The sequence below is a fragment of the Emiliania huxleyi genome (genome assembly GCF_000372725.1).
Source record: "Emiliania huxleyi CCMP1516 unplaced genomic scaffold EMIHUscaffold_7, whole genome shotgun sequence".
Classification (NCBI taxonomy): domain Eukaryota; phylum Haptophyta; order Isochrysidales; family Noelaerhabdaceae; genus Emiliania; species Emiliania huxleyi.
In genome coordinates, this window is record NW_005196756.1 from 83,060 (window position 1) to 93,913 (window position 10,854).

Here is a 10,854-nt window from a genome sequence, read left to right on the forward strand (position 1 = left end):
TTGGCCCAAAGTTACTGTCCATCTTGGCGAGGAATCTGGGCCAGGCGAGGGAGGGCCGCTCACGGGCACTCTCGATCTGACCGACGCGCTCCTCTCGATCAGCGGCACTTGCCCGACGCAGAACGTGCACGACTCGCCTCATGCCCAGGCCCTCAAGGAGCTCCTGTCGACGCTGTTTGCCATCACTTCAGCACGCTCGACCCCAAGGTCTACGCTTGTCCTCCCTATTCTCCGGATGAGCGGCGCGGAGATGAAAAGCCTTCCCTTCCTCGCGCCCCTGGCTCCTTCTAGCTTCGAGGTCTGCCTCTAGGCACCCTTATGGAGAATCTGCTCGCGCTCGCCTCCTTCTGGGTGCGGGTGGACTTTTGCGCGAAAGCCTCCATAAACCTCCTCGTCTCGCTCGTCTCACCGTGCAACTCGGCCGATTTGCCCGCCGCGCGCGAGTTCTGCTCGAAGCTGCGCGTGCTGCCCGCATTCACTGAGGTGCTTCACGCCTCCATCGGCCTTGTCTCGCGCTTCGGGGCGGAGCGGGGCTGCACGGTGCTGCACCGCTTCTGGGATGGAGTGCTCACCACCTCTGCCGTGGCGGCGAGCGACCAGGAGGCTCTCAGTCGCGCGATCGCCGACGTCGGCCGCTCCGTGCGCCTCGACAGCTTCCTCGCGACCATCAAGGTACGCCTGCTAGCCTCGAGCGGATAAAACGCTGCCCTCACCCTCACGCTCGCACTCGCGCTCAAGGCTGGCTTCGAGCTCGGCGTGACTGCATCGCTGCTGGCGTGCTACACGGGCTGCTCGCCGCTGCTTCGCATCTTCGGCTCCCTCGTCGAATCGGACGCATTCCTCGAGAGGCTCTGCAATCGTGGCTTCCTGCCCTCCCTCGTGGTGAGAGGAGGAGGCTCGCCTTCGACTCTTCGGACGTGGCGCGCCGAAGCGATTCCTACCCCCACGAGTAGGCGATGGTGAATCTCGTCTTCGACCTTGGGGTGGCCCATTTGGCTGCGGTGGACCCCCCCCCCCCCCAGCCCCGCCCGTCGCCCGTCGCCCCCCGCCCGTCGCCGCGGACCGTTGAGCGATAGCACGCCATTGTCATGGATTCGCCGGCAGGTGACGCCCTACTCGCTCTCCGACCTCCTCTCGGCCATGGCGATAGACATCATCGCCACGGCCGTCTCCAAGAAGCGGCTGCACCACCTGTTCCACGGCAGCGCGCCTGCCGCGCCCCTCCGCCAGCCGATGCACGCCCTCATCAAGCAGGCCACGCTCCGCCTCCCCCAGATGCCAGGTCGGAGTTTGTGGTGCGCTTGCACCAGTGCTGAGCTCTCCCCCACCCCCTCGAGCAGGCTGTCCGCCGTCTCCGCCGATCGACGGCGACGTCCCTGCCCTCACTGCCGCGCCTTCCGGAGGCGGTCCGCCGGCTCTATACGGCGTTGCAGGTGCACGGTGGGCGCTCAATGATCTCCATCCTGCAGGAGGTGAGCATGGAGCTGCCGAACGGGATCGCCGCCATCAACGAGCACATGTCAAGCTTGCAGGACATGATGAAGGAGACGGTGCGCAGCAACGCGCAGCGGTTGCAGCTGCCCATCGCGTCGGCTGGCGTCGCCCTCCCCTTCTCGCCTTCCTCGTACCCCATCCTGCCGCCGGCGCAACACTTTGGGCACGTCCATGCTAACGACTACTCGGGCGTCCAGAACAAGCGGCTGCTCGTCGAGGGACTCGCCGAGGCGCCCGAGCCGCTCCGCTCCGACTTGGCGGCGGATCGGTGGGCGCGGCTCTCCCTCTGCGAGAACGGGCGGCGGGTCATCGTCATCTCGAGCGTCCGCCCCGGCCAGCTCGTGCTGGAGCATCGTGGGGAGGTGTGGTTGAGACGCAGCCGAGACTTGGCCGGCGGGATAACGGGGCTCGATAAGTCGACGCCTCCCGACTGGGAACAGGTGGTCGAGAATGGGCGAGACCTCGCCGAGGGCTTGGCCACTTGCGGAGCTATCTGGCCATCGCACATCTGCCTGCTCAGCTTCGGTGCATCCCCTCTCTCCCTCGACGTCTCGCGCATCGCTTCTGCGGCCAGGCTGGCTGAGCACTCGATGGATCCGAGCTGCGAGCTGCAACCGTGGCGCGCGCCGCTGCCGCACTCCCAGCCCCTCTCCAGCGGGTCCTCGATGGCACTCGACGCCACGCCCACCCGCGGCATGTTGCCCGCAGGCTGGTCTCCGGCCTACCGCGTCTCGCAGTGGTGGCCAAGCGAAGCCTCACACCGGGGACTCACGTGACGGTCGACTACACGCTGTGGTCGCTCGCCCGCCGTGAGAGCCACCAGCAAGCGGACTGGATCCTGAAGCTGCGCAACGCGAGCCGGGTGCCCCCGCCACCCGGCAGCGTCCGACACACCTCCCTGACACGCGTTGACGTGTGTGCGCCCCGCGGCCTGTGTAGGTGCACCGCCGAGCAAGGCAGGAGTCCCTCGCCCTGCAGAAGGGGGTGCATCCCTCGACTGTCGACGCGATCGCCTCGGTGCTGCGGTTGCTGAAGCGCAAGGCAGTCGACCCGCTTTACGACTGCCTCGCAGATGGCAGCTTCAACTGGGAGCCCGAGGCGGTGGTGGACGAGGGGCGTTCAGTGGCGCAGAAGCCGCGAGGCGGGGCGGCGGCGGCACGCCAGCAACACTCTGAGCATGGGCCGAGCATGGGACACGCGATTGCGCCGTTCGGCCATCAGGCCGGCGCTGTGGCGGCTCGCCCAATGACTGTGCCGGTCGCCGCCCCGTCCATCTCCGGCGTCCAGCAGGGTGGGCTTGCCGTTGATTTGCGGCAAGACGCGCCGCTCGTCCAGCAGCCGGCCGTGCGAGCCGACGAGACGCCCCAGCTCCGGGCGTTGCCGGTTGGCGCAGAGACGGGCTCTGGCAGTGCACGCGGCATGCCGTGCGTGCTGAGAATCTGCAAGCTGATATGTCGACTCCAAGCCAGTGCGCCCACCCGCGACCCCGCGCTCACCGCCGGCACTGCCCCCGCCGGCACTGGCGACGCGGACAGCACGGTGGCGGCGCCGCTCAAGGCGCCGTCAGCCGCGGACACCGGCACTGCCGCCGCCGCTGCTCCCTCTGCTGCCACCTAACCTAAGGGGGTGTACGTGTACGTGATCGACCTGTGTTGGACCGCTGTTTTGTTTTTATTTTTACCACATTTGGATCAAATGACTCATTTCTTCCTATATCTATATGAAAATATGTGTGTGCGAGGTGAAGCTGAAACTGCTAACTCCGTAGAGCAACGGAGCGGCCCCCTCTAGAAGAGGCGTGACTGAGGTGACTGGTTGGGTAGTAGTCTAAGTTCTGAGCCTGGAGGCCTAATGGGTCTAAGTGTGGCTAGCCACGCTGGAGTGCTTGCGCGGTCTAAGATCAGCGGGAGCCTCTTACATCGGCTAAGTCGGCCGTGGCACGGCCTGGGGCCAAGGCTCCCACCGTGATCAACGCCCCGTGATCAACATCGGCACAGCCCCCAAATTTTCTTCGCCTGCGGCGGGCGATCGATCCTCCTCATGCTCAGCAATCGCCGCCTCAGCATCCTCCTCTTCCGGTTCTCGTTGCTGCCTCCTGAGCGCAATGTTCGGCGACTTCTAGCCAAACAGTTCTCACAAATAGCCTCAAGCTCAAACAGACGCGTGTCAGAGAAGCCTCTGTGTATGCTGGTCCTCTTTGTATTGAACGATCCGCGCGTGAGGTAGCATAGGGCCTTGTTGGCAGCAGCCAGCTTGTTGCGCTGCTTCGTTGCGATGAGCTGATTGGGATCGCAGAAGTGCATGCCAAGCACCGCCACGATCTTGAAGCAGAACACATCGCAACCGCATCGTCCGCACTGCCATCGGCATGCCGCGCCCGCCGCTTCGCCGCAGCCGCCTTAAGGCACGCATAGCGGCAGCATATGGTACGTTGGTCGTTGCGCGTACTTGAGCAGGCGTTGCGCGCCGCAAGTAGCGCACTGGCCCTGGGAGAAGGCGATATGGCGTCGTGCGCGGCAAACGTTGGTCGGGACGCGTCCAGGTATTTTTCGGGTAAACCTGAAAGCTGATTCAACCAGGTATACCCGGGTTTTACCCGGAGTTGGCCTTATGTCGTCTAAGTTCATGGCCCCCGACCATGAGGGTCTAAGTCTGAGCCCGGCTCCGTGCGGGGGCTAAGTTGAGCGCTCGCTCGCTGCAGAGGCTAAGTGTAGAGCGACCCTCTAGCCCTACTACCCAACCATTGAGGCGTGTTGCCAACAGAGGCCACACCCGCCACAGCGCACACCCAGGGCGTCCGTTTCCTGAATGAATAAAAACGGACACCTCTCTTCTGTGATGGGTAAAAAGGAACAGGTCCCCGTTTCCTATAATCCTAAGGACAAGAAAAAAATGGTACACAGTCGCAGAGCTCTCAGAGAGAGGTGTAGATCGATGTAGGACTCTCTCACATCAGACGGCAGAGAGAGAGAGAGAGAGAGAGAGAGAGAGAGAGAGAGAGAGAGAGCAGAGGGAGGGGAAACAACGATAAGAGGACCAACCTTTTCCACGTCCTCGCGCATCTCCCGTTCGCCCCCGCTACCAGCCGAAGAACCGTCGTCTCGTGCGCGCACCCTGGCCGCTGGGCCGCGAGCCGCCCGCCGCTGGCGGGAGCAACACGGTCCCCTCGAGTGCCGCGGCAGATGCAATGCCGGTCGCCGAGAGGGGCGGCGCGGCGGGCGCAGGGACCGCAAGCGACCGCGGCGGCGGCCTCCACCTTCGTGCGTCCTCGATCTGCTCCACGCGACGCTGGAGCTCGAGGCCGTACCGGATGCCGCGCTCGATCAGGCGGTTGCGCCAACTTGCCACTCGCGCGCCAACGGTGCCGCTGCCGGGCGGCGCTCGCCGCACGAGCTCGATGACGACCCACTTGAGGGTGTAGGAGAGTGAGCGGAGCAGGCCTGCGGTCAGCAGCATGACGCGGCGTGGCGTTCGGAGCAGACGCGAGAGCGATGACTCGGCCGCCTTGAACTGGGCGACCTGCTCCCGGGCAGCTCGCACCATGCGCTGGTGCGTGGACGGCCGTAGCAGCAGCGCGCGCAGCGTTGGCCAAAGTGTGGAGCGTGACACCTCCAGCCGCCGCTCCAGCCTGACCACTTCCCTCGGCGCGGCGGCTGCGGCAGCGGGCGCCATTGCTGCAAAGGGCCGCGAGACAGCGAGCTGCTCGTTGAGCCAAAGGGCGGCCTGGTCTGCCTTGTACGTCGCGTACCAGCGAGCGAGAGGCAGCCGGTCCTGCGCTAACTCCATCACCACTGGAAGTGGCCGCATCAGAGCTGTGCGCAGCACCATGCGCGAGTCGCGCCACACGAGCTCGAGGATGCGCTGGACGGCGTCCTCGGAGAGGGCGTTCTGCACGGGCGGCGGCGGTGGGGGCGGCACGTTCCATACGACCTCGCCCTGCACCCGCTTCGGGCTGTAGTATGATTGAGATCCGCTGCATGCGCGTGGCGGAAAGGTGCGAAGACGCCCCGCCGCCGGCGACGCACGGCCGATAGAGCGGACGCTGCCAGCTGGCGAGCGGTGGGCGGTGAGCACCGCCAAGACCGCGAGCTTCATGACCGGGCAAACCCCCCTAATTGGGGCTCTTACTCCGGCCTGCTGCTGCGGATCCTGCTGCGCGAGCAGGGCCAAACTGAGCTTTGGGGCGCGGCTTTTTTTTCCCTTTTTTCTCAGCAGCAGCCCGCTGAGGGACAGCTCGAGGGCACTCTTTGATCTTGTCGTAGGGTGCGCACCGCCACCGTCCTCGCCCCTCCCGGTCACCGCCCGCCTCCGGTCTGCGCCACGCCTCTCCGCACCCGCCGCCGCTCTCGCCGCGCTGCCCAGCCGCTCCACCGCCCGCGCTCCTCCCCTGCCGCAGACACATATATGGCCACCGAGACCGAGGCCCTGCGAGGTGAGATCGAGTGGCTCAAGGCGCAAATACCGACGCTGAGCTCGTCCCTCGCCCAACTCCAGCAGCAACACGCGCAGCTCTCGGCGGCGCCGCCGCCGCAGCAGCACGCGCCGCCGCCGATCCAGTCGGCGCCCGCTGGCGGTGCGGCCCCAAACGAGGGCGTGGCTTCCGGGCCGGCGGGCGGGCCGCACGCCGCCGCGTGGACCGAGCAGGTCCACCCGGAGAATGGCGCCACCTACTACTGGAACTCGGTCACCGGCGAGTCGACGTACACCAAGCCAGAGGCGAGTCGCGGCTCTCTCATCCTCACCCACGCCCCATCGCTACCCCCCCCCCCCCCGGGCGTGGCAGGGGTTCCGGCCGGGCGGCGGCGGCGGCGGCAATGCGACGGCGGTAGGTGTTCCGCAGACTAAGGGGCCGCCGGGCGCCAACCTCTTTGTTGTCCGAAAGATGCGGCGCGGCGAGTATGACGCTTTCAACGCCGAGGACCTGCGGCGGGAGTTTTCAAAGTACGGCACCGTGACGCGCGCGGAGATCACCGTCGACAAGGAGACGGGCTGGTCCAAGGGCTTTGGCTTTGTCTCCTTTGCCACCGTCGAGGCTGCTGACGCCGCCCTCCAGGCTGTCCACGGGGCGTGGATGGATGGGAGAGAGATGAAAATCGAGAAGGTGCCGCCACGCCAGCACACACGCACACACAGCACCCGCGCCCCCCTCATCCTCCGTCACCACAAGGGACACCCCCCCCCCCCCCCCCAGACGAAAGAGGATGGAAGTGGCGGCGGCGGCGGCGGCGGCGGCGGCGGCTACGGAGGCTTCGGGGGCTATTAGAGGCGAGACGGCTCCTAGCCGACGCGTCTGGGCGCTTGATTGAGGCGGGCGAGGTGCGGATGCATTGGCCCGCTCGCTCTCCGTGCCCGGTCCTAGCTCCTACGGCTGTACCGGTGAGCAGTACAATTGCCGCGCATCTCTAGAGGTGTTGGCGGAGGCTCTCACACCGTCACAGACGTTAGAGACTCAAAGAGTAGAGAGTTCGCTGCGATCGGCCGAGAGTCGAGAGACGTGGCAGTAAAGAAAACGGACACCTCTACGGCTAGGAGATGGGTAAAATTGAGCAGGTCCCTGCCATGGCCATGGCGGCGCCATGCGCGGCGCCTCCAGGTCCAGGCTCTCCCGGGCGCCGGGGTGCGGCCCCCCCCCCGCCCCCCGGTCATATACACACATATACACACACTACTCGTCCGGCGCAAGGGGGTGGGCGCGAGGATAACAGGCCACTACAAGCGCCTCGTCCCTCGAAACCATGGGGGTCACAGGGACTGGGACTCAGGCCAATCTGCGATCGCGGGAACGGCGTGGACCGGTTCGTGCAGGAGACCCTCACCCCCCCCCCCCCCTCCTGCCCCCGGGCCCCCCGGGCGGCCGCCGCCGTGCGCCAGACGACGCGCGGACAAGAAGCCCTCGGCGAAACTCACAGAAGCCATCCTCCGGCAACATCGCCCCCCCGCCCCCCCTCCCCCCCCCAGCCCACGGTTGGCGATGCGCCCGCGAACGCCTCAAACTCGTAGCTCGCAACCGCCCAAGCCCCAAAGCCAGACCCCCGCTGTCTATTGCTTTAGGAAGGGCGTTTTCTTGTCGCCAGCCTCAGAGGGCGGCACGGCCGTCTCGGCAACGGGGGCGATGGGCACGAAGCCGGGCAAAGCATCAATGTACTGCGAGCGAATGTCGCTCACTCGGAGAGGCTCAAGGGGGGCACCGACGGAGCGCGGCTCGGCGGCCTCGCCGGGGACCATGACGACCACTTTCTCGCCGAGGAGCGCGCACGATGAAACGCACTTGAGCAAGATGAGGCAAAGGGAGAGGGCGAGGACGGGCATCAGCAGCATGCATGGCGCGTGCTGGTGGCCACCGACCTCCTCAATGTCGATCGTGTCGACGAGGTCGATGACGTAGTTGAGCTCTGGTGCCTGAGCCGGGGAGAGGCATGTGCTCGTCGAAGGTGTCCGGAATGTGTCGCAGGCGGCTTGGGAGTGGAGGTGGCCGTCTTGCACATCTGGAGAGCCGCGCCTGGAGCCGACTGGAGGTCTGCTCGACTTCGGAGCCGAGGAGCTGGTGCAGCGCGCATTTGCACCGCGGCGAGAGCCGCTCGAGGTTTGCCTTTAGGCACTGGATCAGCCTGCGGGGCGAGAGGAGGGGGGGGGGGGGGGGTCAACGCTGCGGGGATCAACTCGAGTAAGTGAGTAGGAGTAGTGAAGGGTGGAGACGGCCGGCCAGTACCAGGGAGTGTGTGGCGACTGCATCTCGGGCATCTCGTCGATAGCCCACCCGTCGGAGCCGACGGCGCGCGGGCACAGCTCCACCGTCTCCACGCCACAGGGGTGTGATGTAACGTCCTCGTCCTCGTCCTCGTCCTCCTCCGCAAAGGCGAAGTCGCGCGCGGCTGACCGTTGCGGCTGCATCGCGTCTGCGGCGCGGAAGATATCCATCACCTGCGCGAGTGGCGCCTCCATTGACTGCACGATTGAGCCAAAGACGTCGGCCGTCATGTCCCCTAATGTAGCAAAGGGCTATCGGTTAGAAGCGTCACGACGGCAACCACTTCAAGTGCCGTTGGAGGGGGGAAGGCGTGCGCACCGCCCGAGGTGGAGAAAGCAGTCAAGCCAGACTCAGGCGGTTCGGCGTAGGAGCCGTAGGTTCCGTATGAGCCGTAGTAGTCGAAGTAGCTCGTGTAGCTGTCGTAGTAGTCCTCGAGGATGCTGAAAGCGCCAACCTTGCCGCCGAAGAAGTCACTGCGGTGGATGGAGAGCGGTGCGTTTGATCGGCGAGGCGGCGCGCGTGGGCTTGCCCATCCCGGAGTGGTTCGATCCCACACAAACCCGAGACGGTGACGGGAAGCGCACGGCGGTCTCAGGCCCAGTGAGGTAGTGCGCCAGTCCAACCCGGATCCTGCTGAACAAGTCCCTCTTGTAGCTCGATCAGTCACACCGCCATCGCCGTCGGGGAGAGAGGGGACGACACTGCTTCGGCAGCGTGCACCTCAATCCTGCACCGTGTTTGTTATGACCCCCCCCAATGAGCACACCAGCGAGGGAGGGCGAGACGATCGAGGGGTCCCGTACCACGCGGAATCGGCCCTATCCAGTGCTCAAGTGCTCAAGTGTGGGGGACCACCACCAAATTTTCGCGCTCCGCGCGCGTGAGCCGGCTGCCCAGCTCGACACAGCTCGCTGCAGTGACAGAGCTCGAGGAGCTCTTCGGACGCGCCGACGGTGCAGGCGGCGCACGCACTTCAGCAGGCGCTTGCCTCCTCGCCTTTGGCGGCCACTAGGAGGAAGGCACTTACTTTGGGAGAGAGAGATCTTTGAAACCCAACAAGAAATCACGACACTTGAGCACTTGAGCACTGGATAGGGCCGATTCCGCGTGGTACGGGACCCCATCACGACACTCACAGTCTCACACAGTCAATGAAAATTGGGCTCGGCGCGCGCTTGTCAGCCCTCACTCAGCCGAAGCTGGGGCCGGTCCCGTAGGCTTAAAGGAGACCAGCGAGTAGGCGAACGCGTACTTCAGGGGGGGGGTTACAGCGCCTGACCTTAATGATCAGCACGCTGTCGTGCACGCGCCTGTGTCACGCAAATTCATCCCTCTTCAGGATTCCTCCGTCGGCGATATGCGCAGTGTGATGGCGCTCTCGCTCGCTGCCGTCGTGCACGGACACGCACACCCGACCGGGCTCAGCCTCGTCTCGCGCTTCTACGCTCCGTACGGCGACGGCGAATCGTTTGCGTTCGGCATGGGCGCGGGCGAAAAGGCGGCCTACGACCCCGTGCAAAAGATTGCCTACACGGCATCAGAGCAGGCAGCGCCCCACATCCTGCCCTCCAGCTATTCACGCCCACCGCCACCCACCCCACCCCCGCCACCGCCGCATGCAGGGCTTCCTCAATGCCGTCAGCTACGCAAACCCGAGCGCGCCGCACCTCCTCAAGGACCACGCACTGGGCTTCGGCCGGTCACTAACCGACGCCTCGATTTGCGGCGGGATTCTGGCCGTCGCTATGCCCGCGGCCGTCAAGACGGACCCCGGTCCCCGTTTGTGTCTCTCCCCCTTCCCTAGGCCTCCTGGCCACTTCCGAGACGCCGCCCGACGTGCGTTGCAGGCTCTGTCATGCTCTTCAAGGCGGCCACTCTGGCCGTGCCACCCATCCTGAAGAATACCTTTACGGTCGGGCCTCTGCCTGACCACATCGCCTGGAACTCGGACTGCACCATGATCGCGACGGCCAACGAGGGCGAGGGCGTCTACGACAGCAGCCTGGTGCGCAGCGGGAACTGGCTCTTCACCCTCCCACCCCTCCGACTGTGCCGCCGGCCTCCCTTTTAGGTCGACCCGGAGGGCTCTGTGAGCATCATCAGCGGGATCACCCCCTCCGGCGCCGGGGGCACCGTGACGACCGTCAACTTCGCTCCTGTCGCCGCAACCGACGCCGGCCTCATTGCCGCCGGCGTCCACCTTCCCCTCGAGCTCAACGCGCAGGTGTACTACGACGATAACTCCGGCGAGTTTGCGAGCAAGCTCGACTTCGGCGCCTCGCGTGCCGCCTACACGCCGGCCACGCAGCTCGAGCCAGAGTGCCACCCCGCCTGTGAAGACGAGCCTTTTTGCGGCGCAAGGCTTGCCCCAACCCTTCCCACCATGCACTGGCAGGTGGGTCGCCTGGTCGGCCGACGAGAGCAAGCTCTACGTGAACCTCCAGGAGAACTCGGCCATCATCACCATCGACGTGGCCACGGCGACAGCGGAAAAGATCGATGCCCTCGATCTCAAGGATTGGTCCTCGGCAGGCACACACACACACACACACACACACACACACATACACACACACACACACACACACACACACACACACACACACACACAC

The 10,854-nt window shown here is 65.5% G+C and overlaps 4 protein-coding genes across 4 annotated transcripts in view; 3 read left to right on the forward strand and 1 right to left on the reverse strand.

The window, feature by feature from the left end:
• The first annotated feature begins 2,291 nt into the window (after positions 1-2,291).
• On the forward strand, positions 2,292-3,196 carry EMIHUDRAFT_432792 (hypothetical protein). The gene is made up of 2 exons (XM_005761730.1): positions 2,292-2,356; positions 2,434-3,196. Exon 2 carries the CDS (start codon positions 2,683-2,685, stop codon positions 3,109-3,111), a length of 429 nt encoding a protein of 142 aa, XP_005761787.1. The 5' UTR covers positions 2,292-2,356; positions 2,434-2,682; the 3' UTR covers positions 3,112-3,196.
• Positions 3,197-4,352: 1,156 nt separating this feature from the next.
• Positions 4,353-5,660, reverse strand: EMIHUDRAFT_350519 (hypothetical protein; the record flags this gene model as incomplete). The annotated part of the gene is given in 2 exon segments (XM_005761731.1): positions 4,353-4,424; positions 4,435-5,660. A coding segment is annotated over 1 exon segment (988 nt), but the record flags the coding sequence as incomplete, so codon positions are not given.
• A 63-nt stretch (positions 5,661-5,723) lies between these two features.
• Positions 5,724-7,039, forward strand: EMIHUDRAFT_414694 (hypothetical protein). The gene is made up of 4 exons (XM_005761732.1): positions 5,724-5,757; positions 5,891-6,210; positions 6,278-6,595; positions 6,686-7,039. Exons 2-4 carry the CDS (start codon positions 5,899-5,901, stop codon positions 6,755-6,757), a joined length of 702 nt encoding a protein of 233 aa, XP_005761789.1. The 5' UTR covers positions 5,724-5,757; positions 5,891-5,898; the 3' UTR covers positions 6,758-7,039.
• A 2,572-nt stretch (positions 7,040-9,611) lies between these two features.
• Positions 9,612-10,854, forward strand: part of EMIHUDRAFT_461703 (hypothetical protein) — a gene marked incomplete at its 5' end in the record, with an annotated part of 8,331 nt that continues 7,088 nt past the window's right edge. The window contains 5 exons of the mRNA XM_005761733.1: positions 9,612-9,755; positions 9,865-10,015; positions 10,090-10,247; positions 10,314-10,561; positions 10,638-10,713. Of these exons, the coding sequence (XP_005761790.1) occupies positions 9,612-9,755; positions 9,865-10,015; positions 10,090-10,247; positions 10,314-10,561; positions 10,638-10,713 (777 nt within the window). The remainder of the gene's footprint in view (positions 9,756-9,864; positions 10,016-10,089; positions 10,248-10,313; positions 10,562-10,637; positions 10,714-10,854) is intronic.